General features: G+C 34.6%; 2 protein-coding genes across 5 annotated transcripts in view; one reads left to right on the plus strand and one right to left on the minus strand.

Annotated features, from left to right (window-relative positions):
* Positions 1-770: 770 nt before the first annotated feature.
* Positions 771-15700, minus strand: LOC127847362 (cysteine-rich secretory protein 2-like). Of its 2 annotated transcripts, none has more exons than XM_052379228.1 (11): positions 15611-15700; positions 13882-13928; positions 12484-12592; positions 11827-11903; positions 10800-10887; positions 10204-10349; positions 9028-9113; positions 7421-7518; positions 4777-4881; positions 3094-3210; positions 771-1301 (listed from the first exon to the last, which is right to left on the minus strand). In XM_052379228.1, exons 3-11 carry the CDS (start codon positions 12500-12502, stop codon positions 1069-1071), a joined length of 969 nt encoding a protein of 322 aa, XP_052235188.1. In that variant the 5' UTR covers positions 12503-12592; positions 13882-13928; positions 15611-15700; the 3' UTR covers positions 771-1068. The 2 variants fall into 2 exon arrangements, with proteins under 2 accessions (XP_052235188.1, XP_052235187.1); XM_052379227.1 differs by lacking the exon at positions 15611-15700 and adding an exon at positions 14461-14756.
* A 1429-nt stretch (positions 15701-17129) lies between these two features.
* The window catches only part of LOC127847359 (endoplasmic reticulum resident protein 44-like), a 40792-nt gene continuing 38644 nt past the window's right edge, over positions 17130-19277 (plus strand). For 2 of the 3 annotated variants that reach the window (XM_052379218.1, XM_052379219.1), the window contains exon 1: positions 17130-17302. In XM_052379218.1, coding sequence (XP_052235178.1) covers positions 17240-17302 — 63 coding nt within the window. In that variant the 5' untranslated portion in view covers positions 17130-17239. The remainder of the gene's footprint in view (positions 17303-19277) is intronic. The other variant, XM_052379221.1, reaches the window with a different exon arrangement.

The following is a 19277-nucleotide window of genomic DNA, read 5'->3' on the forward strand; positions in this document are numbered from 1 at the left end:
GCAGGGTCTAATGCTAATGTTATTGTAACACACATGGGCTACACTTGTAACTTAAGTACAGTTTACTGTTAGATATATACAAAATCAATTATATTACTGTTACTGTTACTATCAACTATTGTTCTACAACTCTTTCTCCAATATGTACATAATGCTATGTATACTTGTATCAGGAAAAAAATATGCTTCGTGGAATGATTTGTGTAACTTTGGTTAAAAGTATACATAATTATTATTATTGATCTTATTTTAATAATAATAATTAGTATTATTATAATTATTATTATTATTATTATTATTACTAAAACACATTATTCATATTAAGACCTTATACATGTAAAATACAATATGTTTGATATATTGTTGTACTTAATTAGCTTGATCGCAATTTGACGTTATTTCACATATAAAATATACAATACTGATAGTTATTAAACCAGTAAACGAATATATATTGGTATATGTACGTTTTGTTACAATTAAACATATCATTATCTTTATAAAATCATGATTATTTACTTTGCAAACTCTGCACGTTTACTTTTTCCGCTTGGGCTTTTGGAATTCTGGATGTATTGTTCAATAAACATGCCTAACTCGTATAAAACATGTACGATTTCAGTGGATTTAAAGTTGCTTCATACAATTTAAAAATCAAAGGGACATTATTCACGCAAGTTGTCAGTAAGGAACTTTGGAAACAAAATGTTATATAACATCAACCTTTACATTAATTCATCTCACATCGAAAGAAAAACAGACAACATACACACACTAGTATGATTTATTGCATCAAAATTAAACGCTAAAGTAATTGCAAGGAATATATAATTATGAAAATTCATTCGGCTTACATTTCAAAATAAAATATGCAATTCAGTGTTCAACACTTCCAAAACGAAAACGGTGTGTTTTTGTATCTTGTTTTACACCTTAATAATCAGGTAGACCCATGGAAAATGAAGCAAATGTCTAGCCACAATAATATACTGGCAATGAACAGTGTGTCGAAATAACGTGTTTATTGTTCGAAGAAAAGACTTAATTTGGAACTCATCTCAAATGCCTCTAGAACATGTCAGCCAGGAGGACTGCCATTGCTGCCCATGCCATCAAGGCGCACAGGCTGATCGCTGCAGCCGCTCCCCCGCTGTTATCCTGGCCCGGCCCCTGGTCGGATGTGGAGGAGCTTACGACGTTAGGCAGATGGCTGGTAGCCGCGGTGGTGGTGGTGCAAGCGGGAAGATCCTTCTCCCATGGCATTCTGGAGTTGGATGCGGTGCCCCAGCTAGACGCTGCATCTTTAAGTAAACACATAAAATACACTGTAAAACAGGGTTTTATATTAGTTTTATTTCTTTGATTGTGTCAGTGTTTATTGGCCGATTTGCCGAAGAACAACTATTTGTAATAATGCGGCGTGCAAACAAAACAACGAGGTCATATTAAGCTTGCCGAGTGAATTAATAGTCTAGTAATTCAACAGCATGGTCTTCTCTTGGCAATAATAAACAGAACAGACGAACACGACAGAACGCAATTTAATTTCCGTCGTACGAGTGTGAACTATACGGAAGAATATGTATTTGGTTACACAGAAATCTTTGTAAAGATCCTTTACGGTTAACACGTTTTATATTTTTAGTTCAACTGAACAAAATGGGGGCGGGGAATATCATTTTCGAATGTCAGCGTGAAAGAGTTTAATGCTTTGGTAATATAATTATGTGTACTTTTAATTGCATAGTAACTTATGTTTATCATCCAAATTATTAATTTATTATTTTTTTGCTAGCGCAGTTAAAATGAAAAATTTAGACGGATAATAATTAATAAATTATTATGTTGTAAAACAAGGATTAAACATAACTGTCCATATTTGTGTCCAAGTTGCGTAATTGACATTCATTTGTACTAAAATGCGACGCATTGTTTATTTTGAGATGTTCTCAATATGATTGAATAAAATGTTGTGTAATATTGTTTTGGCCTGGGGCGTAGCCCAAAGGCCATAGTAGTGTTGAAAGTTCTGAGCCTATCCGTACTGGCTGGCTGCCAAAATCCAAATTCCCAAAAGTCCGATTTACCACTTAATTCATGCGCAATAAAATTAGTTCTTCGCAGGTCTTAATAACCCGCCATGTAAATACAGAACATCACTATATAACATAGCAGTGTTGCTAAGCATTGGCTACGACACAGTTATTATTGTTTGCATATTCATGCGAGAATAAGTTCCTCACTTGACGGTCTAGGCCGAAAAGATACGAGTGTTTACGGAGACAGTAAGAATATTTTTTTCTGATACATTTTTGAAGACATTATATATTTGGTATTTATAAACACATTTTAAAATATCGTTATTTTATTTTGCGTTAATAAGACATTCCAGAAAAAAGAAAATGAAAAAAAAAACAACAACAAATATTGACGATCATTCTCGAAAATAGACGAAGTAACCGGATATGGTATTTCACTCCGCAGATCGAGCGCGCAAATCGAGCGCGAAAAGTTCTACGTTAGACAAATTACACTATCTGTACACCGTTCTTTATCAGAGTACCGGTAAGTTGATTTTCTTTTGTAAACACATTACAAAGGAAGTATGAGTGTTTTCCTGATCTGTTAATAATGTAATAAAACGCTATTTTAGGCTATTGGAAGTTATTTATTTGACGCCAACAATAAAAGTTTTTTTGCGGCTATGTTGTTTTTGTTTTTGTTGTTGTATATAGTCAACGCCTATGTAGACGAACCTCTACTTGATCTTTACAATTGAACAAAAGGTTATCGTTCCCACCATCAGTATCGTGTAGTTTTCCGCCGTCTTTGTACACTGTAGTATACTAGTATACACAAATAGTGTCTTTTCTTACAGTCACTGAGCTTCTGCACTCAACCGCTAGGGTCAATCCGTATAAATTCGGACAATACTTCTTCCCAAACACACTAAATGTAACCCCATGCCTTCAGTGCCTACAGCGCTTTGATTATAAATTATATGCGCTTGCTCTTAAAACAAAACAATAAGAAATAAAAACAACGACGAGTGAATAATTCCACAATCAGAAAAAAACACCAGTATTGTCTTACATGGACAGACATTACACATCCAAGGACACCGGAACATCGTAGTTAAATTCGTGCTGCACGTGCCTCGAAGCGTCTTAAAACATTCAGGATCGGTGTCGTTTGTGCCAACGCATTTCACTAAAATAAGAAAATAAAATATAGAAGCGGTGCAAACCTCAAGAAAAAATATCCGTAACCACAGTATTGGTTATGAGAAAAATAACTTTGTTAAAAAAAACAGCGCTTCACAATTACGATTTAGGATCTGACAGCGAAGATAAAGATATGATAACAAAGGACGCTCCTCGTGGATAAAACATGGCAAACTTGCGTAAATATAAGATAACCGTGCATATAGGATGTGCACAAAAACTCCATAAATAAACAAGACTATTGCCAAACAATAAAAGTCCCGTACCTACCTAGAAAATGAAATGACGTGCATAATCTCCATATTGTCATCTGTCCATGTTTCAAGTTTCATGAACACATATGAATAACTTTTAAAGTTATCGCAGGAGCCACCATTTTCAGCAATATGTATAGCCTATTTGTTGCCATAGCAACCAGAACTCTTGACGTAGGAAAAAAATGAACTGACGTGCATAATCTCCACATTGCCAGCTGTCCATGTTTCAAGTTTCATGAACAAATATGAATAACTTTTAAAGTTATCGCAGGATCCAGAAAAGTGTGACAGACTGACAGACACACAGAGCGCAAACCATAAGTTCCTCTCCGGTTTCACCGGGAAGGGACTAAAACGACAGTCGCTTGCAGTAGTTTTCTCTCATGAAGGCTTATCACATAGCTTAAACAATAAAAAACGAACTCTGCATAGTATTATGCAGCGTATGTGTGTTCAAATTATTTAACCTTTCAAAATTGCAATGTATTTTATCATTTGGGGCTTTTTGGTGTGTTTCGTCATCCAGTAATGTAATGTTTCTTCTTGTCAAATGTGGGTTGAAAATCATGTGTGTGCATTGCCATACATATTTGTATAGGCACGGACATTTGTTTTGTTCAATTGTTTTGTGTCAGTTTTTGTTATCATTTTATCAGAATTAATGTGAATAAAATTGGTATTTGACGGTATTGGTATTTTACGACTACAGATGCAACCGTCTGGGTTTATATATCAAGTATCAAGCCTTCTAAATGCAGTCACTTCACCTATTCGGTCAGAGACATTAACTCACGTGAACCTCGAACTAGAAACTGGGTAAAAAGGGCACAGCTTTCCATCTAAGAACCAAAAACGGTTCTAGTCCATTTGTGATTTCAGGCCAGTATTCATAAAACAATTCTAAGATTGAAGATAAAGAATGAAGACAATGTTTTAAATTGGAATATTGATGAATTGCCTAATTTAGAAAGCAAACTTTGCATTAACTTTTTCTATATACATCATTTTCATGAAGAACATTCTGATAAAGACAAAGTCACTAGTGCTAGCCTATTTATTTACATATTTACTTTTTTATTTATTTATTTGTTTACTTATTTATTTATTTATTTATGTACTTATTTATTTATGTACTTATTTATTTATTTATTTATTTATGTATTTATTTATTTACTTATTTATTTACTTATTTATTTATTTATTTATTTGTATCAACATGTATTTGTTGTTTCTTAAGCCTATGAATTGTTTGGTGAATACAGGCATTGAAAACTTCAATGCAAACTTAGACTTACATTCACATATTGTTCCGTTGTAGTGATCATTGTCAAGACAGTCGCACGATGAGCCGGTGGTCATGTTGACTTTAGAGCCACCCAGACATAGAAGTCCCTTGAAATCTGGAGCATATAAAGATCGAACCATATGAGCCGTGCTCTGTGAAAATGGGGTTTAATGAAGGTGCGTAAAGTGTCGTCCCAGATTAGCCTGTGAAGTCCGCACAAGCTAATCTGGGACGACACTTTACTCTTTTATGATATTTTTCGTTTCAAGAAAGTCTCATCGTAGCAAAAATCATGATTTTGCATATAAAGTGTCGTCCATGATTAGCCTGTGCGAATTACACAAGCTAATCTGGGACGACACTTTACGCACATGCATTAAATCCTCTTTTCATAGAGCACGGCCCATATGTATTTGTCCCAGTAGCGTACATGTAACTAATTATAGTCAGGAACGCGCAATATTAATGTTCATATTATTATATAAGAAAATAGATATATACATTTATTTATTTATTATACATATAATATTTAAAAAATAATGTTACAATTCAGCTAACAAATGTTAAAACCATACAAGTATGCATATACTGTTATAAAACAACGCCTTTTGCATTTTCATCCCTATATCCCAATTGTGTCCAATGATTAAAATACTGACATAATTCAGCTAATGGATGTTATAAATAATTTGTTATACGTTCAGAATGAATACAATATACATTTGTATATAGGTAATATTTATAGAGTTTCTTACCGCACAGCTGTGTGCTTGCAGAACATATAGATAGAACATTTGTTGAGTTTTTAACCGCAAGGCTATGTGGTTGAAGTACATTTAGAAAGAAAACATTTGTTGAGTTTCTTACTACACAGCTATGTGGTTGCAGTGCATTTAGATAGAACATTTGTTGAGTTTCTTACCGCAGAGCTTTGTGGATGCAGTGCATTTGGATATTACGTGTGTTGAGTTTCTTACCGCAGAGCTTTGTGGTTGTAGTACAGTTAGAAAGAACATGTGTTGAGTTTCTTACCGCAGAGCTTTGTGCTTGCAGTACAGTTAGATAGAACATGTGTTGAGTTTCTTACCGCAGAGCTTTGTGGTTGCAGTACAGTAACGTTGACAGTCATCACTTACCGCAGAGCTTTGTGGTTGCAGTACAGTTACGTTGATAGTCATCACTTACCGCAGAGCTTTGTGGTTGCAGTACAGTAACGTTGACAGTCATCACTTACCGCAGAGCTTTGTGGTTGCAGTACAGTAACGTTGACGGTCATCACTTACCGCAGAGCTTTGTGGTTGCAGTACAGTTACGTTGACAGTCATCACTTACCTCATAGCTTTGTGGCGCAGTACAGTAACGTTGACGGTCATCACTTACCGCAGAGCTTTGTGGTTGCAGTACAGTTACCTTGACAGTCATCACTTACCGCATAGCTTTGTGGTTGCAGTACAGTTACGTTGACAGTCATCACTTACCGCATAGCTTTGTGGTTGCAGTACAGTTACGTTGACAGTCATCACTTACCGCAGAGCTTTGTGCTTGCAGTACAGTAACGTTGACAGTCATCACTTACCGCAGAGCTTTGTGGTTGCAGTACAGTTACGTTGACAGTCATCACTTACCGCATAGCTTTGTGGTTGCAGTACAGTAACGTTGACGGTCATCACTTACCGCAGAGCTTTGTGGTTGCAGTACAGTTACGTTGACAGTCATCACTTACCGCATAGCTTTGTGGTTGCAGTACAGTTACGTTGACAGTCATCACTTACCGCATAGCTTTGTGGTTGCAGTACAGTTACGTTGACAGTCATCACTTACCGCATATCTTTGTGGTTGTAGTACAGTTACGTTGACAGTCATCACTTACCGCAGAGCTTTGTGGTTGCCGTACAGTTACGTTGACAGTCATCACTTACCGCAGAGCTTTGTGCTTGCAGTACAGTAACGTTGACGGTCATCATTTACCGCAGAGCTTTGTGGTTGCAGTACAGTTACGTTGACAGTCATCACTTACCGCAGATCTACGTGGTTGCAGTACAGTTACGTTGACAGTCATCACTTACCGCATATCTTTGTGGTTGTAGTACAGTTACGTTGACAGTCATCACTTACCGCAGAGCTTTGTGGTTGCAGTACAGTTACGTTGACAGTCATTGCTTACCGCATATCTTTGTGGTTGCAGTACAGTTACGTTGACAGTCATCACTTACCGCATAGCTTTGTGGTTGCAGTACAGTTACGTTGACAGTCATCACTTACCGCATAGCTTTGTGGTTGCAGTACAGTTACGTTGACAGTCATCGCTTACCGCATAGCTTTGTGGTTGAAGTACAGTTACGTTGACAGTCATCGCTTACCGCATAGCTTTGTGGTTGTAGTACAGTTACGTTGACAGTCATCACTTACCGCATAGCTTTGTGGTTGCAGTACAGTTACGTTGACAGTCATCGCTTACCGCATAGCTTTGTGGTTGCAGTACAGTTACGTTGACAATCATCGTTCACCGCATAGCTTTGTGGTTGCAGTACAGTTACGTTGACAGTCATCACTAACCGCATAGCTTTGTGGTTGCAGTACAGTTACGTTGACAGTCTTCACTTACCGCATAGCTTTGTGGTTGCAGTACAGTTACGTTGACAGTCATCGCTTACCGCATAGCTTTGTGGTTGCAGTACAGTTACGTTGACAGTCATCGCAACCCGCAGAAGAAGTAGGCTTATACGGTTGGTCGCGTTTAGAGGGATCCAATCTGTACCAGTATGGAATGGCATAAATACAACAGTATCACGAGATGCTTTTTAAGTTGTACAGCAGCTAGTAATAGATTACTTAAATAACAACATGGCAGTTTTCGTGTATGCCGCCCATGTGTATCACGCAGAATAGCGCAACAAACTTATATTCTTATTATAAATGAAATCGCACATGTTGCTGGTTGAATGCCATTAATAACACTTCTGAAAAATAAGAAACACATGCATACCTTTATATTATTTATAGTTAAACGTGGTTTTAAGGCAAATGAAAATTATGTAGTTTACTGATTAAATCGTGTTGTTTACTGACTGAATCATGTAGTTTACTGACTAAATCATGTAGTTTACTGACTGAATTATGTAGTTTACTGACTGAATCATGTAGTTTACTGACTGAATCATGTAGTTTACTGACTGAATCAAATTCTAGATACTGCAGCTATCGATCATGAAATGTACATAATATTCAGTATTATATGCACCCTCAATAACATGATGATAAACCCTAATAAATCAAAATGCATGCTTATTGGGTCAAAACAAAAAATTAAGAATATCAACCTTAATATAAAAATAGATAATAATGCTATTGAGAATGTCACTAGCCATAATATTTTAGGACTTTATATCGACAAACATCTGCAATGGAAAGTACACATTGATAAAACATGCTCTAAAATAAGCAGTAAAATATATCTGCTAAAAAAAGATATCAAATTATCACACTTTTGATATGAAGAAATTATTTCATAATTCATATATTCTAACCAATTTCGATTATTGTTGAACGATCTGGTGCAACGCTAATAAAACCAATTTAACAAAAGTAAATGTTTTACAAAAACGCGCAGCAAAAGTCATTCTACAAAAGCCAAATAGAACACCGTCCAAAGATTTGTTTTTACAGCTTAATTGGCTCTCGTTAAATAAAAGATGTAAATACCACACGGCTATCTTAATATATAAATGTGTCAACAATCAGACTCCAGAATATGTAAATGATATTATAACTTTTTCTCAAAATCACAACTATAACTTAAGATCTGCCACCCATAACGATATTGTTAACGCCAAAGCAAATACATGTTATAAGAAAAGAGCTTTTTCATACCATAGCATGAATATCTGGAACAGTATACCAATTGGAATACGAATTGCATGCTCTATCTCTGCTTTTAAAAGGCAATATAAAGCACATTATTTTCTAATCAATGATATGTCATGTTAATTTCCAATCAATGTTATTTCATGTGTGTCTGTCTTAGAGACAAAATGTGTGTTATGTATAGGTGTAAGTAAATATTGTTTGAATGTTTTACTTGTTAAATGCCTATTTGTGTATGTTATTTTAAGAAGGCCACATTGTAAAAAAGTATTGATTCATCTGCATAATATGTATAATGTGTCATTGTCTTAATGTGTAACCTTCTGTAAATAAAGCTTTTATTATTATTATTATTATTATTTTATTTCTGCAGAAGTTATGAAACTAGTAGTCTTACATGGGGGCATAAAGACAGATATAGAGGTAACGCCCACCACAGTCCGCCGCGCCGCAACCAACAGACGCCGTCTCTGACCAAATCATCTGAAAATTAATTACTGTATGTTACACATTTGACCTAACTTACGATCGATTGCTCTATTCATATATCTAAACTTTAAGCTGATTACTAAACAAAAAGGATATCCGAAACAACATTTGCTGTAAATAAATGGAGCAGATCAACATTTTCCTATAGTTACGAACTTTTCTCGCTTGATCACGTGTATTTTGCTTGCTCGAGAGCTTTATCGACATTGCCATCGTATGTTTACTCATCAACAACATGTTAATTAAATACAATCAAATATAAATGCCCATAACTTCCTTTAAATATAATTTCCCTATTGCATTTTGTAGCACCCACAACTTGCAATACTCATTATTGTTTGTTGGGTCCGCGTGCCATTATCAGACGAAGCAAACAAATCCGTATCGACGACATCAACATCCAATCCGATACAATCAAAATATAAATGCCCATAATTTTTTCAGAAAATAACTTCCTTAATGCATTTACTTCTACTATCCACAACTTGCAATAATCATTAACTTTTTTTAAACCCGCGTGTGTCTTCAGAAGATAAAGCTATCAAATCAGCAGCAATAATATCAACATCCGAAAATATGACACGGTGTTATTAAGCTTCCGTGCCATCCTTACGTTAATAACATATAAAATAATATGATTTACTAACAATCTTTGAGAGCTAACGGTTATAAAATAATGTTTAACATGTTATAGAGTATTGCTTTGGTTAACAAAACACTCTACCATTTAACAAACAAACTATATTAAACGGTGTTATAGCCAGTTCGAACACATGTATTTTTTCACAAAGGAGTGTAAGATATTTTTTTAATGATTTCATCTACCGGTATACAAATAAGAAGTGACAAAACAACTACAAATGGTTATTTCACCTTAATCGTTATTCTCACATTTTTGTGACAAAAAAGCGGATGTTGTGTGCAGCATTAAGGTTAAAACACGGTGATTCGGAAGTGCTATGAATAGTTGAAGTAGAAAATAATAACCGAAATATAGCATTGGCATAATAATCGGTAATGACAGTACAGCACAGCACCACTTTTAGTAACTTCCTATACATGCGCATGCGCAGTGGGCACCCACCTGTGTATAATTTCCGACCCGAGTCGCGTCATTTCCCGGTCCACCGTAAGTGAAGCTTGTATTCTCCGCCTCCCAAACCGCTAAAACGTCTGTCCAGTTCAATGGAGTTTCGCTGAACAAATAGTTCTGTCCGGGAATGAACGCACCTGGAAAAATGACACACAAATAATTGACTATATAATTACCTGTCGGAAATAAAACAATGATACCAATAATTTCCAGATTATTTTCTGTTGACGTCACTTTAAATATAACGTTCCTGTTATTGCATGTATACGTATATATCATAACGCCAGTTAGACTGTTCAACAACTAGTATGTTTTCTGCATTTCAATATATGTAGATCCGGGTTTTGAAGCCACTTTTTTCAACACAAGTTGCTCAACATTATAACAAACGGGAAGAGGACAACGACCACGAGCGAGGCATGGTATTGTAATGCGCATGTGTGTGGGGGTTGAGGTTAGAGGGTTAAGGTACGGGTAAGGGTCAGGGTTCCTCTTCCCATAACAAACACACAGCATGCGGTAAACAGTCCTGTTTGTTTATCATGTTTATACATTTTTTCTTAAACTGGGAATAACTGCTTTAATACCTGGAGTGGAACGCTGGTACCAAGTGCTGTCAGCTGTGCATCGTCTTGCCCATCGCAGTGCAGCCGTCTCAAGGCCCTGGTTATCGTGCTGAATTTGATTATACAAAATTTACAACGAATCTCTGATTATGCGTGCGCGTCTTTCTTTTGGAGTTTGTGTGAAACAAACTTTCAGCATGTGATTGCAACTTACAACTTCACGCACTCTCGGTAATTCAATTCTATGGTAAATGTGAAAATCTCGTTTTTTTATGTATTTTTCATGTTGGTTCTCTCCGTATTAAAATCCTATGTATAAAAAGTCTAGTTTTTAGGCTTACATGATCATAACTAAGAGAACACAAACCTTATATTCATCTTTACACAAATTGTTAACTCTTAAATTGTAGTGTATGTTATCATTATTAATTAAAAGCATATATCACTTAATCATATTTTTATATTAGTATAATCGTGTCTGGTGTTGTTTTTTTCCATATTGGTTCCCTCCGTATTAAATCCTATGTATAAAAAGCCTAGTTTTTAGCCTTAACATTATCATAACTAAGAGAACACAAACCTTATAATCATCTTAACTCAAACTGTTAACTCTTAAATTGTATTGTCTGTTATCATTATTAATTAAAAGCACATATTAATTAATCATATTTGTATATTAGTATAATAATTTCTTATGTTTACTGGTATATAAAACAGATGTTCAAATCCGAAGCTTTAGCCCATATATCTATATTTATTCTAATCAATTTACGAACACGATTAACCCATTTATGCCCAGTGGACTCTCCTATCCTTCTAAATTGGATCAATTTATTTCCAAAATTAGGGGTGTCAAGTATATTTATTTCTATATTTAGAATATTTCATAAAGAAATTCATTTAAGCAAACAGCGCAGACCCAGATGAGACGCCGCATTATGCGGCGTCTCATCTGGGTCTACGCTGTTTGCAATGTCCTTTTTTTCAGGACGCTAGGCATGAATGGGTTAATTATTAATGCTCTGAACCAACAAACGACGTATCTTACCATATCAAGCATGTTGGCTGCCTTTGGTACGACATTCGAGCGAATTCGATTGTGTTCGTCCGCTATGCTTGTCAATTCTGAAACAATATGAGCCTTGTTCTGAGAAAACTGGGCATAATGCATGTGCGTAAAGTATCGTCCCAGATTAGCCTGTGCAGTCCGCACAGGCTAATCAGGGACGACACTTTCCGCCTAAATTGGATTTTTGCTAAGAAGAGACTTTATTTAAACGAAAAATGTCATAAAAGCGGAAAGTGTCGTCCCTGATTAGCCTGTGCGGACTGCACAGGCTAATCTGGGACGACACTTTACGCACATGCATTATGCCCAGTTTTCTCAGAACAAGACTCAAATGATCGCGTTGTGTATTGCTACAAATTAGTTAAACACACGAATGCATTTATAATTATCATTCAAGTGAATATGCTTAATTAACCTTCGACGATGACAAAGCATGATATGTGGCTTCAAGTTAATAAAGCATGAAACTAATGAAGACATGCAATATGTAATCTCGCTTAGAGTTTCGAAATGCTATCAGAAGTAAATGCGTTTGAAGATGATTGTGTTTTGTTTTATATTAAATCGCAATCATTTTGAAATAACTATTATAAATAAAGCTGTACGTATCGATGGACAATTAACTTATTATCTTACCTTTGTCAGTAATTGTCATCTTACTTCCAACCAAGAGACTTTGGTCCTCACAGTTCAGGTGGCCGGGAAAGGCGGCGTACTTGTCGGTACACGATGGATTAAATGGTCTCTAAAAAGAAATTTAACCAATTTATGCCTAGCGTCTAGAAAAAAGGCCTTGGCAAACAGCGTAGACCCAGATGACACGCCGCATGATGCGGCGTCTCATCAGGGTCTGCTCTGTTTGCTTAAAGGAATTTCTGTACGAAATATTGTAAATAAAGAAATTAATAAACTAGACATCCCTAATTTTGGAAATAAAATGATCCAATTTAGAAGGATGGGAGAGTCCACTAGGCATAAATGGGTAATATATACAATAAAAGACAGTGTCCTTCAAACAAACATTATAGCATATTGTAGCATCCCTATATGTTGATGTAGGAATACTATTGGTTCTTTTACAACATTAGTGGGATGGCCGAAAAATAAGAGGTCGATAATCAGAGTTTAGGTGTACAACGCTTTATATTCTAAACTTGTTTGTGACTTAGCACAAAACGGTCGTAACTGAAGTTTTTAGTACGGTAAAAAAACTTTTCGGACTTATAATTAATACACACCAGATGTTTAGCATGAACTATGGGTTTGGTGCTAAATAGACATGTGTGAAGTTTCAATTCATTATCTGTAGCAGTTGCTGAGAAATGTACTTGTCAGCATACCTTACAGTGAATTTGGACGTTCTCTTAACTTATCAGTACCAAAGGAGACGTAATCCTGCTAAAAGGATGGTCACAGTTGCAGTTCTTAGTCAGTGAATGTTTAAATTTAGAGCTTACCATAACAATGACAATACTCAACACCCTGCTTCAACGCCACATGTCGTAATAGGTACCAAATTGTAATAATAAAATGTGACCCTGATACATGGCTAGTTTTGACCCGATAGTTGTGTATAGTACAAAATTTAATATTGTAGAAAAGCACAAAACAATGTTACACAACAAATATTAAAGCGTTGGGATTTACGGTTTGAACTTATATTTTAAACGATTTTATAATAGAAGTCTCTATAAACTGTTTGAACACATGCGTGTGGTCAGTTATGATCCCATTTTCATGATTAATTTAATTAAGTTGATGGCTACTGGACAATTTTACATATTAAATAAAACACTTCTCGACTTTGTGATTTCAAAGCTTTGCTAATAAATTAAGTCATAGTTTTAATAAGCATCATGTTACAGAATTTCTACGTTACAAAATGAGCTTAAGTGTGTTGTTTTTCGGTGTTTTTTTGCAATGATGAATCAACGGATAATTAAAAATCTCTCCAAATTATATACATTTCCTATCTTATATTCTTTAAAAATATGACAAGCATTTTAAAGTACAAAGTTGAAGAGAAATACGTACAGGTGAGTAACAAGTAAGGTTGGGGGGTGTTTGTGACTGGACGAAAACTGAAATAAAAACAGAATAAAAAGATGGCATGTCTATGTACAACAACACAAAGGTCGTAGCCACAAAATTATGTTTACGCATTTCTATATATAAGTGCAATTATTGGTGATTTTTTTTATATAAATGAGTATGACATCATAAAATATAATGATGTTGCGTTAAATACAAAAAAAATGAGTTATGCCATTTTTTGGATATACCAATTCGGTAAGAAATCGATCAACTTACGTTGTCCATGCGTTCGATCGCATTAACTCGTCATTAGTTTTAACCATGACAAATGCAATGGATATATACAATAAAATGTAACATCTGCAACCTTCCGTTAGTAAAAGGAATAGTAAAAAACTCACATTAATGACTGTTATTTCCGAAAGCACCGTTTGGAACACGTACCACTACATTTTTTGGCTACGAGTTATAAATTACACATTTACATTAAATGTATTATAACATTTATGTTTTAATCTAAAATGGAATTTAATATAGTCATACCGCTAAATGTGTTTTCGAATGATGCATCATACGTACCTTCAATATTTATGAGAGTTAAAATCAACACAGTAACTCTTTCCATTTTACAGAGCACAGAGTAAGCCACTGTCTGCGCAATCAAAGACTTATGTATTCAATTTAAATGTTCGAATAAAGCCTTCTGGGCTTGAATGAAGAAGTTATTTTTGAAAATAAAAAATATAATAATAGCAGCGTGTTGAAAAAAAATATTAAAAAGAAAACATGCGCAACAATGATAAGTCAATGTGACTTTTCTCACAATTTATCAATAAAATGAACTGCAAATACAATATATATAGATGCCTCAAATGTGATAGGCAGACTGTGCACTCGGCGTTCAAAACTAGAAACTAGCGTGCTTAAAATCAAACACGTGGATGTTTATCTAACCCCGGATCACTATGATGACTAGAGCCCCTAATATACAATACACATCCCACTTATCTTCACCTCCAGCCGGACAAAATACGATGACCGATAAAGTTAAAAGCCGCTATGTTTGACATAAGTGGTACAAGACCCACTTTAATATTTCACGTTCATTTTCTATTCATAAAGGTGAGATATTGATAAAATGATTTATTTATCGAAGATTGGCGACACAATACAACGAATTATTTGATATAGAACAATAAGCCGTGCGTTAAGCCCCCAAATTAAATGTGTCGGTCGATAAAGGAATGTGGTCAAATTGATGACAATATATGAGGATTATCGTTAAAATGTTTGATTGTAGTTCTGACAAAATAACTGAATTACTACGATTTCATTTTATACAAGTTGAATAAAAAATTGAATAACAACACCTGCTGTGATTCTATGTGAAGAAATATTCTCTTCGCTTACGTACCTATTGACTCCGAACGCCTTATAAACCAAGACAATAAGTCAATAAAATTTAAGCAATATAATTAGTGACAACTAACAACTTAAGCATTTACATAAAGATCTGTATTAATCGACTCTTTGTAGAAAATTGCTTTTTATGTCCGGAATATCCAGCGGACGCCTGAAGGGACATTTTAACAGATTTTTTCATGTATTTAAGTTTGTCATTAAATGCTATAAAGTGATACTTGTAGACATCTGAACTTAATAGTTCCAGTAAAAACAAGAATACAATTAAAGGAAGCAAAACAAATTCAACCGGGCTCGAACCACTTACCCTTGGAGTAAAAGCCTAGCACTTAAACATCTCGGCCATCCGTGCTCATGCAATTAGTCGTGCATTGTATATACTTGGTAGAAGCAATCCTAGTAATGTCACATAATATAGCGATAACAACAGAACTCTCCAAATCGTTCGTAACGCTTAATATTTTTCAGGTTTTTAAATCGTCAAAAGGTGCACATATAATGAATATGTTAGAGCATGGTTAGTGCTCAGTATTACTGTTACCGCGCAAATATCATGACTACAACGAAAATGTGCGAATCTGAAACATCTTTTTCTCACTTTTGTCAATTAACCAAAACGTGAAAAGGTCCCTTTAATTGTGAGGTGAAAAAAACGTTTACACGTACATAATCCAAACTAGTTTTATGTGTTTTCACTTTTTTATTGGTTTATTAACATCGGAGAGATTATTTGAGACTAAGAACATACAATTATTTCACATAGTTGACTAAGTATGCAGAAATGAATCCATTTATGTTTACATATAAGGATTTTTCAATTTAATAACATTAATTACGTAGAGTACGTTGAACTATTCATCTTTCTATTTTCTGCGTGATCAATAACGCTAGTTTACTGACGATCAAGAAGCCTTACAGTTTAAGTGAGAAAAGGAATACCCTTTTGATCATGTTTCATCAGCTCAATCTAAACTACATATTGTTATGCTTTAACTTTTTTTTAATAAGTAAATAGCTCTCTATATGTCGGTAAAATTGTCGGATTTACGTTCGCGTTAAAACAATAAGATCTTTCAAGATATTTATTTAAATTCTTTAATATTTCATATATATGCATATCGAAAGATCCACGTTTTTCTATATTATCAGATTATTTCAGATTCACACTACACTTAGACAAAATATTTCGCGTATATCTAGTCCAAATAATTAGACGTAAGCTACCCCGACCTCATATTTATAGGAGTAGCGTATATCATAATATTTGAATCCGATTGCGTGTGCTATATCTCATTATGGTTGCAAATGAAAAGTCCACCGACGGAGTTCACTATATTGTTATTCGGGTTTGGAGATTCTTCACATGAACGAAACTATAATGAAACGTTAATTATTCAATATTCAAGTACATTGCAATCTTAAGAATTGTTGTTATACTAAGACGCTCTAAAATCAACAGATAATTATCGGGTAGGCGTTTCATGCACATGATACTTGCTTGATACTTTATGGTACGGTGTACGCGTTCGTTTAGCCTGTATATGCCATTTTGTTTTATATCAACACTAGAAGTAAACAAGTTTTGTTTTAAGATACTCTAACATTCAATAACGCACATTTAAAGATCAATATTTTGACATGTTTATTTGATTATTAAACATGGTGGTTTGTAACCTTATCTCCTTACTTTTTTATTTAGTTTTGAAATCGTATTTTTACCATTTATATTGTGAAACCTATAACATTCTCAATGGTTATGAATCTTTTTTTTTTCCAAAACAGAAATGATGATTTCTAAAAATGTGTTACTGAATGATAATCTCGCGAGATTACACGTTCGCAGCAGCCATCTTGGAAGTTGTCTGCTCGAACCGGAAAGCGAATCTGTCAACATTGTTTTCAGATCTAAAAATTGTAAAATAGTTTTTTAACAAAAATGGTGACTCAAAACTCCTTTGCGATATTATTTTCCAGGTCGACGTGCCTTTTGGCGGCTATGGTATGTTCGAAACTTGAGAAATACCTTACAAACATGCACCCATGTGTGCACTTATTAAAGTGTGATTTCATGACATACAAACATGACTGATACTATCAGTGATAGCAACATAGTCTCATTTATAACACGCGCAAAGAATTTAGAGATACTTTTTATATGGGCTAAATTCTTTGGAACGTCTCATCGTTGAAGGACCTTTTTTGTGGTGGAAACCAGAAAGTTTAAATTTTCATCAATTTGCGTAAAATTGCAAAATAACATTACCAACTCATTCAGTTTTAATTCAGAAGTTCATTTTTACATCAAATATCGTCGATTCGAAGTTAGAAAGGCATAAATTCTTCAGTTAAACTTCTGCTTAAATCGCAAAACAATCACTGACCTGTAGCCATGTCATGAAACTGATTTAAATATGAACCAATCAGAAGAAGGCATTACGGTGTAACGTGTACGCGTAATTTTATTTAACATGAGCTTTTAACACCGACTTTTACCTAACTAGATCTAGTATGCTAATCTTTGTCGATTTAATAAGCATATGTTCAAAACAAATATGGTGCAGTTTCTATTCACTGTTCTAAGTTTCAGGAAGTGTTTATGCATGTCTTTTTCGCACCTCTGTCTGTGTTGTTTTATGTACTTACATTCTACGTTACAAAGGACGGTATACTGTACGATCTGTATCAATATTATTTATGTACAGTATAAAAATAAAAGATGTAATATTTCAGAACTTTTTAATTGTCAATTTCTAAAAAAAAAACAATGCTAAATTAATCCAGAAAAGTATAACATCGGTTTACTATGTAACGCGCTGCACCACAACAGACGAACGCAAACTGTATTTTACGCTGTTTATTCTTCCACTTTAAACCAGATGCTTTACATCGAGGTCGTGTTATCGATTTATATCTACACAGCGAGCGAATCGAGAGATATTGAAAAATTGAATAGTGGTTGGATTTAAATTGCTCAGGCGTGCAAAATTCAAAGTGTCATTACATAATTTTTACGGAACATTAACGAGAAATGAATTATCTACACAGGTATGTAAATATTATTGCAATCCTTTGTTATTAAGTGTCTTATATCGGGGCTTGAATGTTGCGCACAAAATCCTTGCGCAACAATATAGACAAAGAACAAAAAATTCCCACCACATAATTGGTCTTTCACCCTTTGTACGCTCCAAATATTACCCATATAAAAAGTAGCTTAATATTTAAGAGCGTCAAAAATTTGGACTAATAGCAACAGTGCATCGCTGTTTCAGTACAATTCTATCTTCTTGTGTCAGCCTTTTGAAAGAGCATGCTGTTAAAATTTAAATTCCACGTTGTTTGGATAAAATATAGCCTACTTGAATCAATTTATGACAGGTTATTTTAATAAAGCTCAACTTCCTCAAGTAAAAAATTAATAATTGAATAATTAACAGAAAGGGACAGGGCTTGTCCATATAAACAGACTCCCAGAGCCCTTCTTTATTATGGCGGCTCTGGGAGTACAAATGCTGCACTTCATAAACACAAATCTCAGTTTTGCCCACAGATTTTGTTCCAAGCAGTGGCACTAAACAGACGTCGTTTGTTAACTTACCAATTAAGGAAAGAAATGAATAAACTTCAAAAGCACATTAAATTTACCTGAATGGCAAACCTACAGATGTTATCCTTGGCATTCATCTAAAAAACACTACATCAAAGCTCATAAAATAAAGCAACATTTGCCGACTTTTGGCGAAATTCTTACCCGAGTTGCATTATCGGCCGACCCCTGCCTCTTGTGAAAAAATGTCAACAGACTATGTAGTATGGAAAATACTCATAAATAAACAATTTTTTGTTCTTTAGAAACTCTTTTTAAACACTACATAAAGGGGGAAATGTTTGATAGTGATAAGATTGTATTGAGGTATGATGATATTTTTATCTGGTTTTCTCCCATTTTTGATGATAAGAAATCAAAACAATGA

This window comes from Dreissena polymorpha, chromosome 10 (assembly GCF_020536995.1).
Source record: "Dreissena polymorpha isolate Duluth1 chromosome 10, UMN_Dpol_1.0, whole genome shotgun sequence".
Taxonomy (NCBI): Eukaryota; Metazoa; Mollusca; class Bivalvia; order Myida; family Dreissenidae; genus Dreissena; species Dreissena polymorpha.